Below are 18,446 nucleotides of genomic sequence, written 5' to 3'. Positions count from 1 at the left end.
TCTTATTGAATACAATTTCTTCTCCAATTAGTTGCAGAGATATTTTGCAACTCCAGACAGTGTGCATGCATGTCCACTACCGGTCAAATGTTTTAGAACACCTACTCTTTCAAGGGTTTTTCTTTATTTGTACTATTTTCTATATTGTAGAATAATAGTGAAGACATCAAAACTATGAAATAACACATATGGAATCATGTAGTAACCAAAAAAGTGTTAAACAGATCAGAATATATTTTATATTTATAAAGTAGCCACCCTTTGCCTTGGGATTCTCTCAACCAGCTTCATGAGGTAGTCACCTGGAATGAATTTCAATTAACAGGTGTGCCTTCTTAAAAGTAAATTTGTGGAATTTCTTTCCTTCTTAATACATTTGAGCCAATCAGTTGTGTTGTGACAAGGTAGGGGGGGTGTACAGAAGATAGCCATATTGGGTAAAAGACCAAGCCCATATTATGGCAAGAACAGGTCAAGTAAGCAAAGAGAAACGACAGTCCATCATTACTTTAATCAACACGGAAAATGTCAAGATCTTTGAACATTTCTTCAAGTGCAGTCGCAAAAACCATCAAGCGCTATGATGAAACTGGCTCTCATGAGGACCGCCACAGGAATGGAAGACCCAGAGCTACCTCTGCTGCAGAGGATAAGTTCATTCGAGTTACCAGCCTCAAAAATTGCAGCCCAAATAAATGTCAACTATTCAGAGGAGACTGTGTGAATCAAGCCTTCATGGTCGAATTGCGGCAAAGAAACCACTACTAAAGGACCAATAATAAGAAGAGACTTGCTTGGGCCAAGAAACACGAGCAATGGACATTAGACCGGTGGAAATTTGTCCTTTGGTCTGATGAGTCCAAAATTTAGATTTTTTGGTTCCAACCGCCGTGTCTTCGTGAGATGCGGTGTGGGTGAATGGATGATCTCCGCATGTATATTTCCCACCGTGAAGCATGGACGAGGAGGTGTTATGGTGTGGGGGTGCTTTGCTTGTGACACTGTCTATGATTTATTTAGAATTCAAGGCACACTTAACCAGCATGGCTACCACAGCACTCTGCAGCGATACGCCATCCCATCTGGTTTGGGATTAGTGGAACTATCATTTGTTTTTCAACAGGACAATGACCCAATACACCTCCAGGCTATGTAAGAGCCTGGAAGTAGAGTGATGGAGTGCTGCATCAGATGACCTGGCCTCCACAATCACCAGACCTCAACCCAATTGAGATGGTTTGGAATGAGTTGGACCGCAGAGTGAAGGAAAAGCAGCCAACAAGTGCTCAGCATATGTGGGAACTCCTTCCAGACTGTTGGAAAAGCATTCCAGGTGAAGCTGGTTTAGATAAGGCCAAGAGTGTGCAAAGCTGTCATCAAGGCAAAGGGTGGCTATTTGAAGAACCTCAAATATAAAATATTTTTGGATTTGTTTAACACTTTTTTGTTTACTACATGATTCCATATGTGTTATTTCATAGTTTTTATGTCAAAACTATTATTGTACAATTTAGAAAATACTAAAAATAAAGAAAAACCCTTGAATGAGTAGGTGTCTAAAACTTCTGACCGGTAGTGTATGTGAGTGTGCAGGGGGGATATCCGTCTCAAGCAGGAAGAAATAAATATGACTCAATCTCCATCATAAATACTTGCACTGCTGAGTATCCTCGGTTTGCAGTGGCATTTAAACTATCTCATTTTCCCTCCCCATTTTCTCCATCGGCTTAGTTAATTTCTCCTGGAATCTTCCAACTATCCACCCCTCCCTCCCTCCCCTACCACAGACCCATACTACCCATTTTGCCTTGCTGTCTCTCCTGCAGGAGGAATGTGTGTCTCGTGATGGACTGTTCTGGAGTCGTGGCAGAATCAGAGGCCTACACCCCTTGGACTCCAGCCAGGTGTTACGGTCACTCATGCTCCCCCGCTCTAGCAGCAGCAGTCCTCACACACAGACGCCATCCGCCCCCCAGCAGACTCACTCTGCACGTCAGCACATTCCTGCTGTCTCAGCCTCTTATCAGAGATGTAGCTTAACACACAGCAGGCAGCAGACACTGACTGGGGAGTTCAAGGCAAGCTAATGAGCAGCCGTGCCATAGCATTCTTGATGGTGGGGTGTATCATAACATGATCATAACACAACCATAACAACATTTCAAGCAGTTCAAGCGGTCCCATAGGCTCTTGCTTATATCAATCAGTCAGTAATTCATGAATCCATGTTAAAGTGAGAGACCATCTGTAATTATGACTAGGGGATGTGTATGTATCAACATATTTCACCTCCTATGTTCTTTGGTCATGGTTTTACTGCTCTGTCCGCCTGAAAGAGGCTGTTTTTATGGTCTGCATGAAACGGCACCCCCTCTAAAGGCCCCAGCCCAGCGATGCGGGCAAAAGGGTCGGCTTTACAGATCCACATCATGTGAACACTCCCCCAGGCCTCTCTGGGGTGTTGTTCCCTATCTCGTTGCATTGTGGGGGTTGATGAAGACACTCTGACTGGGAGGCTGTGTGTCTGTCTGTCGGTCTGTGGAGCTAAAGGAGCTCTAGGGGGCTGGGGGAATATGGTCAAAAATAAATACGGGGCTTCAGATACTGGGTGTACCTTTATGTTCATCTAACTTTGGAAAGTTGCTTAGCTAAAGTCGTTCTAATAGCCTAAGATATTCATGAACATCAAAAGTGTCATAAATTTGATAAAGAACCATTATTCTAAATACATCAGTCAAGCTAGTGGTCAAAAGGTCGCACTGGAATTTAAAGAGAAGTGACCTTCTTTGTAATGGTCCTGGCCACCTGGTACCCCAGGCTCTACCTCCACCTGTGCAGCCAGGAACCAGGCATCATAATGATCCAGCAGACTCTGTGATCTACTGAGACCGATGCCGTAATTAACCTGGCAACAACCAAGATAAATGCTATAATTTAGCATGCTCTGTGTGCAACGGTAATAAGCTGTTTCAGTTATTTATGGCCTTGAATTAGTCTATTGCACAAACTTTTGTGCAGCCATTGTGGGAAGTTAGTCTCTTGTTCTCTCTTTTTTTCTCTCTGTTCCTTGTACCCCCTCTGTTGCATGGAGGCCAATGTTAACATTGAGACAGCATCTGGTTCTAATGAAACACTCCCCTCCCCCTCGCGACGTCTCCCCCGTCATGTCTCCTTCTAGCTCCTAACCTCTCAGCATCTCTCTCCTTCTCTCTCTCTCTCTCACTCCCTCTTTATGCCTCTCCAGTGGCTCCCTCCCCCTGTCCTCCAGCTCTCCCCTCTCTTGCTCCCATCTCTCTCTTCTGTTTTACCCTCTTACTGTGTCTGCTCTCGGCATCATGAAGTGTGAGCATTGTACCTGGGGTCTCTCTGTGCTCCTGGCTCTATGTTTAGGATGGGCACAGGGCCAGAGCCAGAGCCAACCAGAGACTAACTACACCAGGTAGGGAATATGAGTGTATTGGGCTTGTTGGTGTGTGTGCAATGTATGTTTGCAAGAGGCTTTACAGTGTGGCTTTACAGATTTCACGCAGTGTGCTCTGAACTTCCTATCGGAGCTTCCTGCATTTGTATGTTAGCTTAGGGGTATGGCAGTGTTGTTGTTGTGAATGGTCCATGGTGTTGATGTGGTTGAGCTGCCCCGGATGCCATTGCTTTGAGGTCTGTATGTGTCTGTGTGGGGTTGGATCAGGACGGCTTGACTCTGGCTGGACATCTTAGCTTTCATCAGCTTGCCTCTGTCTGCTGGGATTCTGTAAGTCTGAGCTCCTATAATGTGACAGACTGGGCGCTTCCTCAATGTGTTTGAGGTCAAGCCTTGAGTGTTGGCTGGAGTCCTAGAAAAGTTATCTTGTCCTCCGGTTGTGATAATGGTAATGACTAAGTTTGTGGGTTTTATTTGGTTTCTTCTTGACTATGTCTCTACTAGCTGTTTTGATGCTCCACACTAGGTATGAGTTATTTTTGTGCACCTCTGTCCCCTGTAGAGACAGTCTCCAATGTGTCTGTCCCCATGACTGTCTGTGAGGCCACTGGCAAACAATTATATATTTATCAATGAAAGTATTCTGGTATTAGTCCAGGTTTGGTATTTTTCCGTTGGAAAAGGAGCTTGGATTTATTATTTGAGCAGACGTGGAAGTGCATGGGGTGAGGGGGAGACTGGGTGGTTGGGTTAGAAACTTGGACAAGCATAGGGGAGAATTTTTCTTTTTTAGGGGGAGGTCTCATTGATGAAGCTATAGTCAAGAACACCTTAACCTCCGCTAACTTGGCCCAGTCTCCATCCTGTCTACATCCCCGCTCTCTTCCCATTCTCCTGAAACTGACACCAGTGTGCCAAGAGGAGGCATTATCGTTGGGTGCCTGAGGGATTTAGAGATGATCTGTTGATGAAGTGTGTGTGTGTGTGTGTGTGTGTGTGTGTGTGTGTGTGTGTGTGTGCGTGCGTGCGTGCGTGCGTGCGTGCGTGCGTGCGTGCGTGCGTGCGTGCGTGTGCGTGTGCACATGTGCGAGTTTCCCAAACTCAAAGTGATAGTGATGTGGTAAGCCTAAGCCAACGTTTACAAAGTACAGTACATGATAATACATCACTGTTTTCCCACCCTACTCTCTCTCAGGCCTGTGTTCCACTGTGGGGGAGACATGGTTGCAGACTCAGGCTTTGTGGGCAGTGAAGGATTTCCAAACTACTACAAACCCAACAGCAAATGTACCTGGCGCATTACAGTGAGTCACTGGCCCTGCACTACATACCACTTCACCATTACTCTGAATTTAACCTACATATTGACCTAAAGCCTGTTCTGCCCTCTCTCTAAACTTCAGGTCCCAGAGGGCAATGTGGTCATGCTCTCTTTCCGCATCTTTGACCTGGAGGCTGACCCCATGTGTCGCTATGACTACCTGGATGTGTACAATGGCCACTCCAACATGGTGCAGAAGCTGGGGAGGTTCTGTGGAACGTTCAGGCCTGGTACTCTCATCTCCACCACCAACAACATAATGCTGGAGATGGTGAGCGACTCTGAGACTGGAGGGAGGGGCTTCCTGGCTTACTTCAATGGAGGAAAACCACATGTGGATGGTGAGCTTTACAGTATAACTTGGGCTCTCACTCTCTGTTTTTTCTAAGGAACAACATCTTTGCGATTTCCTATGTCCATTAGCTCACATACTGTAACGTAGGCGTATACCCACTGTCAAATCTTTTAGTCACCTGATTATTTATTGATCTGTGTATAAATCATTTCAGAGCACCAATTCTGTGGAGGAAAGATGACAAAAGCCCAGGGTGAAGTTAAAACACCTAACTGGCCAGAGAAGAATTACCCAGCAGGCATCAGTTGCTCCTGGCTCATCACAGTAGAGCGTGATCAGGTTATTAGTCATCATGTTCAGCTCTCCATGCTCTTTATTCTTAATGGACTTCTGCAAATGATGCTGTCATTATGTTGCACCAACCACAGAACCAAATGTGCACCAATATGCATAAGTATATTGGAGTTTCAAATTACGTTCCTAGTGTGTAACGTTGTTGTATTTGTCATTCTGTTTATTTCTGTGTGTGGGCTAGGTGATTGAGGTGAAGTTTGATAAGTTTGATGTGGAGTCAGACAGTTACTGCCGCTTTGATTATGTGGCCTTCTTCAACGGTGGAGAAAAAGATGACTCTCGACGCATTGGAAAATACTGTGGAGATGTCAGCCCCCAGTGAGTGGTACACGACTGTATGTGTGTTTGCCTGTGTTTATGATTATGCTTGTTAGTGGTCTACATCTATGATCATATATTGTATATCTGTTTGTTCTTGTCACTCTACTCTCTTCCAATCCTCCCTCTGTATTACTCTCTGCCCACAGAACCATTGTGACCAATGGGAACGTGCTCCTAGTACAATTTGTGTCTGACCTCAGCGTGACCTCTGATGGCTTCATGGCCAGTTACACCAGCGTCCCCCGCGGATCCAGAACCCCCACAGTAGACAACACAGGATCAGGACCCCGTAAAGACTCAGTCCCCAGGAAGCCTGTTGTTAAACCCATCCTGCCTGAGAGAACAGTCATCACCACCACTACCACCCAACCACCCACTACAGCCAGACACCAGCCCCCCCCAACCCCACAGCCCCAGGAGCCCACTGCCAAGCCCAAACCAATCAAACCAGTCAGGACCCGCCCACCAAACAAGCCAGGCCCAGACAGGACCAGAGTTACTAGACCAGACAGCAAGAAGCCAGGTAAGAGAAGCTGAAGAACTGGTGTAGCAAGACCTGAGTTTATGTATACATATGTCTGTGTGTTTGTGTGGCTGTGTGTGTAAACAATGTTTGTATTTTCTAGTTCACTTGAACCCACTGTGTGCAAAGGCATGTAAGAGGGATGGAAATATCAAGAGCAGTTTCTGTGCCAGTGAATTTGGTGAGTTCCACTAGACAGCTAGCATCATTGGATAGCCAAATTAAGCAAGCGATTTAAGGTCATAACAAGTTCACAGCATTGCTCAGGCAACTAAACACACTCTCTCTCTCTCTCTCTCTCTCTCTCTCTCTCTCTCTCTCTCTCTCTCTCTCTCTCTCTCTCTCTCTCTCTCTCTCTCTCTCTCTCTCTCTCTCTCTCTCTCCTCTCTCTCTCTCTCTCTCTCTCTCTCAGTGATCACGGGTAAGGTGACAGCGCTGACCCCTGGTCCTCAGGGCAGTGTCTATATCAGTGTGTCTCTCATCAAGGCCTACAAAGCTGGCCAGCTGACCATCACCCAGGCTGGAGAGAACATGTCTGTCAAACTGGTGTCAGCCTGCAAGAAGTGCCCTATCATCCGCAAAGGTAACCTATTTTTCTTCCCAGACAATCTGACTGGCATGTACAGCATTACTCAACACATACATGTACACACACATGCATGCACAGAGGCACACACACTGCTGACTTATCAGCATAGACTGTTGTGTCATCATAGACAGTATTGCCAGATTGCCTAATAAATGCATTTTTGATCAATCTCTTTCTCAGGAATGCCTTACATCTTGATGGGCCAGGTTGATGAGGATGGGCGTGGAACAATGGCTCCTGGGGCTTTCACTGCCCCATATAAGGCCCCGCATCACAAACTGCTGACCAATATTAACAACCAACCATGCTAACCTCACACCTCAGTCCACCAATCAGGGAAATTCAGCCTCGTGCATGGATACCATGACGAGCAAGGTTACGGTGCCCCCAAAAAATGTTTTTATTCTTGAGGAGTCCTTAATGAAGTGAATTATCTGTTTCTTTCACTTAATGTTTGATGACACTAAGTTAATTGCTGAAATCTCTTTTCATGGGTCGCTCACAGGTTCAGATTAAATGACAAGCATCACATAACAACAGTTTGACCCACCTCATAATAGGGCTATATATTATATTATTTTTGTAAATGATGTCTCTCAATAAAGGATTTATAACACATGGTGTTGGTTTGATATGTTTATTACATGAACTTTATGTCCCATTCAGTATAGTTTTACTGCAATACAATGATGGTGTGCCACCTAGTGGTCAGATTTACAAAATAACCTCCTATGACACACAAAACAGGTGCCACTACCCTCTCAAAGAATTAGTGGCCTACTTGGTGTGTGAACTGCTGACCAGTGGCGGTTCTAGACCATTTCAACTGGGGGGGCCAAGCTGGGGCCAGTTGTACTGTTAGAGGGGCCAGTTACATTAGACGTTATTGTTGTCATCGTTTTCTTCACTGCATTGAAGGCATTAGCAGGCAAAAGACCATGTTCATAATCATCATCGTTGACACTGTCTAACAACGGATGTAAAAAAAGAAGATAACTCATTTTTGCTATGTAAAAATGATTTCATACTCCACATTTAGGGGGGCCACAAGGCGGTCCAAAATTGTTGTCACAGGTGCACTGCCCCCCCCCCCCCCCCTTGTTACAATTTGTTACTTGTTTTTGGCAGTAAGTGGCTGTATTGGAGGGAGATTGGTTTCACCTCTCCTAGGCAATCAGCAGTTATTGTTAGTACTTCAGTCTCCCCTGGTTACTCAGCGGCAGCTGTGTAAGCGGCGGTCGTGTCAGTGGGAGTTTTGTCGCAAAACTAAAACAGTTCTGCCGAGTTGTTTGAGGAGTTGTTCGAGGAGTTGTTCGAGGAAGGAAAGAGAATAAGGCTCCACACCACTCTCTCACTTGAGTTTCTTACCTAGTTATTTTCAGATTATCTAATTTTTGCTCTTTTTGTAGCTTTGGCAACTCTATGTGTGTTGTCTATACCTGTTCACTCTTCTCACTGAAGGCTTTATAGATGCTCCCCACCTCTTGGCAGCAACCCTTCTAATTTAGTGTACCCTGCATGCTCAACCCATGTGGAACTCCTGGTCTCTGGCAGCGTTTGGAACTGCCGATCTGCGGTCAAGAATGCCGAGTTCATCTCAGCCTATGCTGCCCTTCAGTCCCTTGACTTTTTGGCTTTGACGGAGACATGGATCACCCCAGAGAACACTGCTACTCCAGCTGCTCCTCAGTCAGTAGACTTTATGTCCCTGACGGAGACATGGATCACCCCAGAGAACACTGCTACTCCAGCTGCTCTTCAGTCAGTAGACTTTATGTCCCTAACGGAGACATGGATCACCCCAGAGAACACTGCTACTCCAGCTGCTCTTCAGTCAGTAGACTTTATGTCCCTGACGGAGACATGGATCACCCCACAGAACACTGCTACTCCAGCTGCTCTTCAGTCAGTAGACTTTATGTCCCTGACGGAGACATGTATCACCCCAGAGAACACTGCTACTCCAGCTGCTCTTCAGTCAGTAGACTTTATGTCCCTGACGGAGACATGTATCACCCCAGAGAACACTGCTACTCCAGCTGCTCCTCAGTCAGTAGACTTTATGTCCCTGACGGAGACATGGATCACCCCAGAGAACACCGCTACTCCAGCTGCTCCTCAGTCAGTAGACTTTATGTCCCTAACGGAGACATGGATCACCCCAGAGACCACTGCTACTCCAGCTGCTCCTCAGTCAGTAGACTTTATGTCCCTGACGGAGACATGGATCACCCCAGAGAACACTGCTACTCCAGCTGCTCTTCAGTCAGTAGACTTTATGTCCCTGACAGAGACATGTATCACCCCAGAGAACACTGCTACTCCAGCAGCTCCTCAGTCAGTAGACTTTATGTCCCTGACGGAGACATGGATCACCCCAGAGAACACTGCTACTCCAGCTGCTCCTCAGTCAGTAGACTTTATGTCCCTGACGGAGACATGGATCACCCCAGAGAACACTGCTACTCCAGCTGCTCCTCAGTCAGTAGACTTTATGTCCCTGATGGAGACATGGATCACCCCAGAGAACACTGCTACTCCAGCTGCTCTTCAGTCAGTAGACTTTATGTCCCTAACGGAGACATGGATCACCCCAGAGAACACTGCTACTCCAGCTGCTCTTCAGTCAGTAGACTTTATGTCCCTGACGGAGACATGGATCACCCCAGAGAACACTGCTACTCCAGCTGCTCCTCAGTCAGTAGACTTTATGTCCCTGACGGAGACATGGATCACCCCAGAGAACACTGCTACTCCAGCTGCTCCTCAGTCAGTAGACTTTATGTCCCTGACGGAGACATGTATCACCCCAGAGAACACTGCTACTCCAGCTGCTCCTCAGTCAGTAGACTTTATGTCCCTGACGGAGACATGTATCACCCCAGAGAACACTGCTACTCCAGCTGCTCCTCAGTCAGTAGACTTTATGTCCCTGACGGAGACATGGATCACCCCAGAGAACACTGCTACTCCAGCTGCTCCTCAGTCAGTAGACTTTATATCCCTGACGGAGACATGGATCACCCCAGAGAACACCGCTACTCCAGCTGCTCTTCAGTCAGTAGACTTTATGTCCCTGACGGAGACATGGATCACCCCAGAGAACACCGCTACTCCAGCTGCTCTTCAGTCAGTAGACTTTATGTCCCTGACGGAGACATGGATCACCCCAGAGAACACTGCTACTCCAGCTGCTCCTCAGTCAGTAGACTTTATGTCCCTGACGGAGACATGTATCACCCCAGAGAACACTGCTACTCCAGCTGCTCCTCAGTCAGTAGACTTTATGTCCCTGACGGAGACATGGATCACCCCAGAGAACACTGCTACTCCAGCTGCTCCTCAGTCAGTAGACTTTATATCCCTGACGGAGACATGGATCACCCCAGAGAACACTGCTACTCCAGCTGCTCTTCAGTCAGTAGACTTTATGTCCCTGACGGAGACATGGATCACCCCAGAGAACACCGCTACTCCAGCTGCTCTTCAGTCAGTAGACTTTATGTCCCTGACGGAGACATGGATCACCCCAGAGAACACTGCTACTCCAGCTGCTCCTCAGTCAGTAGACTTTATGTTCCTGACGGAGACATGGATCACCCCAGAGAACACTGCTACTCCAGCTGCTCTTTCATCATCTGACTATGTTTTCTCTCATAGTCCAAAAGCTTCTTGTCATCGTGGTGGTGGTACTGGTCTACTCATTTCTCCTAAGTGTAGATTTTCTCTTTTCTCCCTCTCTCACCTGTCCATCTCCTTATTTTATATTCCATGCTGTCACTGTCACTTGTCCACGCAAGCGTAACATTATTGTCATCTATCGCCCACCAGGTGCTCTTGGAGAGTTCCTCAATGAGCTTGACATCTTGATAAGCTCATTTTCTTACGATGGCTCACTGCTCTTCGTACTTGGCAACTTCAACCTCCCGACATCTGCCTTCGATTAATTTATTTTCAACTCTCTCTTTCCCCTCATCTCTTTTCACCTTACCCTTTCTCAATCCTCTCCAACTCACAAGGCAGGCAATATGTTTGACCTCATCTTTACTAGAGGCTGCTCACCCACTAATCTCACTGCAACCCCCCTCTAGGTCTCTGTCTCCCTTTCCTCCAACCCTAACCACTCAGCCCCTACCCAGATGGTCATGCGCATTCACAATCTTTGCACTCTCTCTCCCACTACTCTCTCCTCTTCTATCCTATCATATCTCCCTTCTGCTAAATCCTTCTCCCTTCTGTCTCCTGATTCTGCCTCTTCAACCCTACTCTTCTCCCTCTCCGCATCCTATGACTCGTACTGTCCCCTTTCCCCCCTCCAGGCTCGGCCCTCCCCTCCTGCTCCGTGGCTGAGTTATTCATTTCAAGCTTACAGAACAGGGCTGCAGGCTGCGGGCAGCTGAGCGATAAATAGAGTAAAACTAAACTTCCGGACGACCTATCATCCTTTCACTCCCTTTTCTCTACCTTCACTTCCTCTGTATCCGCTGCTGAAGCCACTTTCTTACTTCTCTCATCAACTCATCCCTGGCTACTGGCTGCAAAATGACTAGAGTCACTCCACTCCTCAAGAAACCAACACTCAACTCATCTTACGTCAAAAACTATAGACCTGTATCGCTCCTTTCTTTTCTTTCCCAAACACTTGACCATGCTTTCTGTGATCAACTCTCTCGTTATCAGAACGATCTTCTTGACCCTAACCAGTCAGGCTTCAAAACGGGTCACTCGACCGAGACTGCTCTTTTCTGTGTCACGGAGGCTCTTTGCACTGCCAAAGCTGACTCTCTCTCCTCTGTTCTCATCATCCTAGATCTATCCACTGCCTTCGACACCGTGAACAATCAGATCCTCCTCTCCACCCTCTCAGGGCTGGGCGTCTCAGGCTCTGCACACTCTTGGATTGCATCCTACCTGGCAGGCCACTCCTACCAGGTGACGTGGAGAGGATCTGTGTCTGCACCACCTACTTTCACTACTGGTGTCTCCCAGGGCTCGGTCCTAGGCCCTCTCCTCTTCTCTCTATACACCAAGTCACTTTGCTTCGTCATATCCTCACATGGTCTCTCCTATCATTGCTATGCTGATGACACGCCACTACTTTTCTCCTTCCCCCTTTCTGACACCCAGGTGGCGACACTCATCTCTGCCTGCCTGGCAAATATCTCAGCTTGGATGTTGTCTCACCACCTCAAGCTCGACCTCGACAAGATGGAGCTTCTCTTGCTCCCTGGGAAGGCCTGTCTGCACAAATACCTCTCCATCATGGTTGACAACTCCACAGTGTTGCCCTCCCAGAGTGCAAAGAACCTTGGCGTGACCCTGGACAGCACCCTGTCGTTCTCTGTAAACATCAAAGCACTGACTCACTCCGGCAGGTTCTTGCTCTACAACATTCATAGAGTACGACCCTACCTCACACAGGAAGCGACGCAGGTCCTCCAGCCACTTGTTCTCTCCCCTCTGGACTACTGCAACTCGCTGTTGGCTGGGCTCCATGCTGGAAGGGAATAAATGGTACGGAGTCAAACGTGGTTTTCATATGTTTGTGTTAGATCCCGTTCCATTGATGGACTTAAAATATTTACAATGAGCCTGTCCTTTCACTCCTCCCACCAGCCTCCTCTGGTATACACAGTTGCTTAACTTGCTTGCTACAAAACACATATAGATGTAGGATCTTCATTTGATCCCCCTATTGCGGAAGAATTTTGCAGGACATTTAAAACTTGTAGTGTATGTGAGTTTAAAAAGGCTTCTAAAGTTTGTAATTTCCTCTTCGAAAGTGGAAGGTAGCCTTGCGGCTAAGAGTGATCAAAACTTCGCTGGTTCGAATCCACGAGCCAACTACGTGAAAAATCTGTAGATGTACCCCTGAGCAAGGCACTTAACCCTAATTGCTCCTGTAAGTTGTGTAAATGTAATTTTACCTTACAAAAAATGTATCAACCACAAAAAAATCTCTGTTAATTACAATCCACGTAATAATTAACATTTCCAATTTCTGCAGGATTATTTTCCTGCTGTAGGAGACTGGCTCAAATTAAGATCCTACATATGAACAGTCTTTTAAATGAAAATAAGATCACATGCATAAGGATTTACAGAGTGATGCTTATTTGGTATTGTCTACTAGGGCTGGAGTCGCCATAGTGGACTCTATAGGGAACTGCTATGAACATCTTTCTGATGCAACAGTGCCACCATTTGACCAAACTCTGCTGTAATTTTTGTACTTTGTCATTTCAGTTGAAAGTCACGACTCAGAATGATGTCAATTGCCAAAGTAGAGCTATGCTATTAGAAACCAAGGAGTCCAGTCATATTATCCAAGGCTGCAGGTATACTGCCAACATAATGCTATGATAATGTGTGTTAATATAATATCTGCATAATGACTTTGCACACATTAGAACTGTTATAACCACACTTGAGATGGTTCACATTTGCAAGTGGGTTGACCATTTATTGTAACCACTGGTTGTTGTTATAATCTGCCATGATTATGAAACAGGTAAATGTATAAAACAGGCAAGTGGATCAGAAAGTGATTTGATCTTCATGTTTGTTAAGATATACTACATAGCCAAAAGTATGTGGACACCTGCTCTTCAAATATCTCATTCCAAAATCATTGGCATTAATATGGAGTTTGTCCCACCTTTGCTGCTATAGCAGCCTCCACTCTTCTTGGAAGGATTTCCACTAGATGTTGGAACATTGCTGCGGGGACTTGCATCCATTTAGCCACAAGCATTAGTAACGTCGTGCACTGATGTTGGCCGATTAGGCCTGGCTCACAGTCGGCGTTCCAATTGATCCCAAAAGTGTTCAATGGGGTTGCGGTCAGTGCCCTGTGCAGGCCAGTCAAGTTCTTGTATACTGACCTTGACAAACCATTTCTGTATGGACCTCACTTTGGGCACAGGGGCATTGTCATGCTGAAAGAGGAAAGGGCCTTCCCCAAAAGTTGCAAGCACAGAATCGTCTAGATTCAGATTCGTCCGTCGGACTGCCAGATGGTGAAGATGAGAACGTGTTTCCACTGCTCCAGTGTAAAAGGGTGGAATGCTTTACAAAACTCCAGCCGATGCTTGGCATAGCGCATGGTGATCTTAGGCTTGTGTGCGGCTGCTCGGCCATGGAAACCCATGTCCGGAAGCTCCCGACAAACAGTTATTGTGCTGAAGTTGCTTCCAGAAGCAGTTTGGAACTCGGTAGTGAGTGTTGCAACCGAGGACGGACGATTTTTACGCGCTACCTGCTTCAGCACACGGTCGTCCCATTCTGTGAGCTTGTTTGGCCTACCACTTCACAGCTGAGCCGTTGCTACTCCTAGACGTTTCCACTTCACATTAACAGCACTTACAGTTGACCAGGGAAACTCTAGCAGGGTAGACATTTGACGAACTGACTTGTTGGAAAGGTGGCATCTTATGCTGGTGCCACGTTGAAAGTCACTGAGCTCTTCATTACGGGCCATTCTACTGGTGATGTTTGTCTATGGAGATTGCATGGCTGTGTGCTCGATTTTATGACAAACCCCAGAGGTGCCTTATTGATATTATAAACTGGTTACCAACATAATTAGAACAGTAAAAATAAATGTTTTGTCATACCCGTGGTATATGGTCTGATATACCACGGCTGTCAGCCAATAAGCATTCAGTGCTCGAACCACTCTGTTTCTAAAGTCTCTTATACCATTGTATTGTTGAATACTTGTTTCTGATTGGCTTGAAAGGAATTCTATAGCGTGCATTATTTAAGTGATAATGCCCTCGAAGTCAGTGTTTGGAGGACATATTGGCACGGGTGTTAGGCCCGAGACTAAGTCGAGGGCCGGTAAACCGTGCCAATATATCCTCCAAACACTGGCTTTGAGGGCATTATAACTTTTATACAATGAGTAAACAACATATTCAAATAAAGATTGACATATTTTAATTAACTTTATTTTGATTAATTTATTCATACTATTTCATCCTTCCACGAGATATAGTCCTGACACAAATCTAGGGTTGCTACCCAAGCCGCTGGTCGTTCGTTCTATCGGTTCGGTTGTCCAGAGACGCCACCCAGTCGTTTAGACTTTTTGTTCTGTATCTTTGGACAGTTGGACACGACCCAGTCATTCTTCTAAATGTTCTATTGCTATACTTTATTATCCCTTGCTTGCTAGGTTAGCCAACTACAGCTAATTTACAGTCACGTCAAACAATGCAGCCAGAATAACAACAAAGTAGCTGCAGTTGCATTTGTTTAAGCTGTTTTCTAGTGACATTTATTTGGATACATGCATAAGAATGAGCTAATGATGCGCGATTTCACCTGGCATAGAAAATGTGCTCTCTCCTCAGGACACTGTTGTTCAGAGGAGCTAGCCAACAACACAGCTAACACAATCACTTCAAAATGAAACTGGAAAGACTGCAAACTAGCTGCATTTAGTTGTATCTGTTCTCTATTGAAATGTTTTTGTATATGTCCATAAAAATGAAGCTGATTCATGATTTCGACTGGCTGAGAAAAGTTGCCTGTCTTTCTTGTCCCGACTCCCGACCCCTACATGTTCATTACTATGGGACAGCTGGAGATCGAATTTCAATATGAAACAATGTTGCAAATGTCAGAAAGTCAGACTTCAAGTTTTATACAAATCTCTGTTATTGAAAACCAATTGCTAGTCTAAAATAAATGGGAGATAATGTCTAGATGCTTTTTACAGTGGGGATGACGTTTATAAATTGTCTGGTTGGGCTGATGAGACAGTGAATTGCGCAGTGAGATGGAACAGAGTAAATAGGCATTTCAATATCATAGCTTTAGCCGTGGTAATTTGTGGAATAGACACCAGCTGGAACGCGGTTTTAACCAATTAGCATCCAGGATCAGACCCTTCCGTTGTAAAATTTCCTATAACGCACAGTATATCAGCATTGTAGAATTCAATGGCTATAGTTAATTCTTTCATGTTCTATGTTTGAGCTGCTTTTGAAAGAAAGTCGAATTGAAAACACTATTGGCATTGTTGAAATCGATTTTCATAAACGCAAGCAGATGGTTAGCTAAACCAGCAAGTCTGTTTGGTTACCAAGGCAACTCCTGCAGCTCTCTAGTAAACTTGCTAGCTACTTCAGTGAATGTTGAACACATTTCCACCTGCAAATTAACACATTTCTAGTGGCAAATGCCAGGGCGGCAGGTAGCCTAGTGATTAGAGCGTTGGGCCTGTAACCGTAAGGTTGCTGGATTGAAGCCTGAGCTGACAAGGTAAAAATCTGTCATTCTGCCCCTGAACAAGGCAGTTAACCCACTGTTCCCCGGTAGGCTGTCATTCTAAATAAGAATTTGTTCTTAACTGTATTGCCTAGTTGAATAAAAATGTACAAATTATTTTTTTAAACAATTTGAGCCATGGTATAAAAGGGATAATCAACTCAGGGCTCTGTGTTCTCTGGATAATAATGCAACTCTGTGGAAAGTTAGTTCCACCTTGCTAGTACATCTTGGAACACACCTTCCATGTTGTTCATTATTTTTGTTGATTATCCCTTACTCATAAAGGCCTGCTTGTTGAGTACATCCCAAGTGTTACCAAATTACAGTCTTACTCATAAAACTATTGAAAGGCTGTGATAGGATAACACTGTTATCATAACAGTGAACATGGACCGAACTAGACGTACACTGTAGCAATGTTCCATAATCAAACTGCAAGACAATTAATTTGCAACTATCCAACACTATTTTAAAATATACTTGTTACATTATTAGTAACGTAACATTAGTATTGTTTTATTATTTCAAAAGAAACAACACAAATAGAATATAAAGTGAAAGAAATAATTGACAGTTGTACAATTATAGCATTCATCATATATTAGTTATGGCTAGTCTACAACACCAGTTGCTAGATGGGATTTTACAGCAAATGTACCACTACAAAACGTAATTTAGATGCAAAACATTCACCCTAGAACAATAAATACTCAACATTGACCCTAGAACAATAAATAAAGTGACAAATGATAAAACAAGAAGAATGCACTTGAAGGTAATAGCGTAAACAAAGTTTATTTACCCTTATCTACAAAAGTGTTTTCTTCCAATTCTGTCAAAAAATGGCGTATGCCTATCAGACTGTTCTCAAAAGTGCTACTCAGCCTCCATCTTCATTCAAGCAACTATCTCTAACATTGAGATGAACTGAGCTCAACTACAAACAAGATCATTGAAGAACTGGGATATAGTCTGTTGTGAGACAGAGGATTCTGAGCAGACAGTCTTTGAGGGGTGTTTCTGCAGCAGGGGCTGTAGGATGAGGCTAGGGGTCAGTAGGTGGCATCTATAACGTTGTCTTCCATCTGATGTCTGTAGGCCACTCTTGCCTTGTGGGAAAAGTAGACAACTCCACCTCCAGCACCATCACTGGCATAGGTTGTCGGGGCAAACTGGGGCTCCGCTTCAATGTATGGAACTAAACAGGAAAAGGAGAGATGAGAGGATTAAAACCCCATTAATATTACATTAATACTGACATTAATCTCTCTTGGGAAGTCACATTCCCAGACTGTACTACTGTTGATGATGATGAACTGTCAAAGGTGTGTCAGTCCAAAATTACATTCCAAGTCAATTGTAAATAGCCTTAAAGTGGAACTGACAGCACTTTAGCACCATGAAATCTTATAAAAATCTATTCATATACACCCCAGGAAGAATACTTCTTTCAATCTTTACTAACGACACTGGCTTTGCAGATGACTTAACACTATACACGTCAGCTACTACCGCAACTGAAGTTACTGCAGCATTTAACAAAGAGCTACAGTTAGTCCTAAATATTTCAAAAACTAAAAGCATTGTAATTGGGACAAATCATTCACTAAACCCTAAATCTTGTAATGAATAATGTGGAACAAGTTGAGTGGACTAACTGCTTGGAGTAATCCTGGATTGTAAACTATCATGGTCAAAACATATTGATACAACAGTAGTCTGTCCATAATAAAGCGTTGTTCTACCTTCTTAACAGCACTAAAAACAAGACAGGTCCTACAGGCATTAGTTTTGTCGCACCTAGACTACTGTTCAGTCGTGTGGTCAGGTGCTACAAAGATGGACTTTTGGCTCAGAACAGGGCAGTACGGCTGGCCCCTGGATTTACAAAGAGAGCTAACATTAATAATATGCATGTCAATCTCTCCTGGCTCAAAGAGATTGACTTCATCACTACTTGTATTTGTGAGAGGTAATGACATGTTGATTGCACAAAGCTATCTGTTTGAACTACTGGCACACAGCTCGGACACCAATGCATACCCCACAAGACATGCCACCAGAGGTCTCTTCACAGTCCCCAAGTCCAGAACAGACTATGGGAGGCGCACAGTACAACATAGAGCCATGACTAAATGGAACTTCTATTCCACATCAAGTAACTCATGCAAGCAGTAAAATTGGATTAAAAAATATATATAAAAATACACCTTATGGAACAGTGGGGACTATGAAGCAACACAAACATAGGCACAGAGACATGCATACACACACACACGATAAGATACGCACTATACACACACGTACACATGGATTTTGTGTTGTATATATGTGGTAGTAGAG

The 18,446-nt window shown here is 44.8% G+C and overlaps 1 protein-coding gene across 1 annotated transcript; it reads left to right on the top strand.

Annotated features, from left to right (window-relative positions):
• The first annotated feature begins 3,233 nt into the window (after positions 1–3,233).
• On the top strand, positions 3,234–7,442 carry LOC120057217 (procollagen C-endopeptidase enhancer 2-like). The gene is made up of 9 exons (XM_039005746.1): positions 3,234–3,439; positions 4,617–4,725; positions 4,825–5,083; positions 5,252–5,376; positions 5,573–5,709; positions 5,859–6,235; positions 6,339–6,416; positions 6,648–6,818; positions 7,005–7,442. The coding sequence occupies exons 1-9, from the start codon at positions 3,336–3,338 to the stop codon at positions 7,133–7,135; spliced, it is 1,491 nt and encodes a 496-aa protein (XP_038861674.1). The 5' UTR covers positions 3,234–3,335; the 3' UTR covers positions 7,136–7,442.
• Positions 7,443–18,446: the final 11,004 nt, after the last annotated feature.

The sequence above is a fragment of the Salvelinus namaycush genome, chromosome 12 (genome assembly GCF_016432855.1).
Source record: "Salvelinus namaycush isolate Seneca chromosome 12, SaNama_1.0, whole genome shotgun sequence".
Classification (NCBI taxonomy): domain Eukaryota; kingdom Metazoa; phylum Chordata; class Actinopteri; order Salmoniformes; family Salmonidae; genus Salvelinus; species Salvelinus namaycush.
This window is presented reverse-complemented; position numbering and strand designations above follow the sequence as displayed.

Bases quoted from the DNA above. Each gene is read 5' to 3' on its own strand.
- LOC120057217 (XM_039005746.1), top strand. From the start codon at position 3,336: ATGAAGTGTGAGCATTGTACCTGGGGTCTCTCTGTGCTCCTGGCTCTA. The intron at 3,440-4,616 runs GTAGGGAATATG...ACTCTCTCTCAG, and splicing joins CCAGAGACTAACTACACCAG to GCCTGTGTTCCACTGTGGGG. The intron at 5,710-5,858 runs GTGAGTGGTACA...CTCTGCCCACAG, and splicing joins TGTGGAGATGTCAGCCCCCA to AACCATTGTGACCAATGGGA.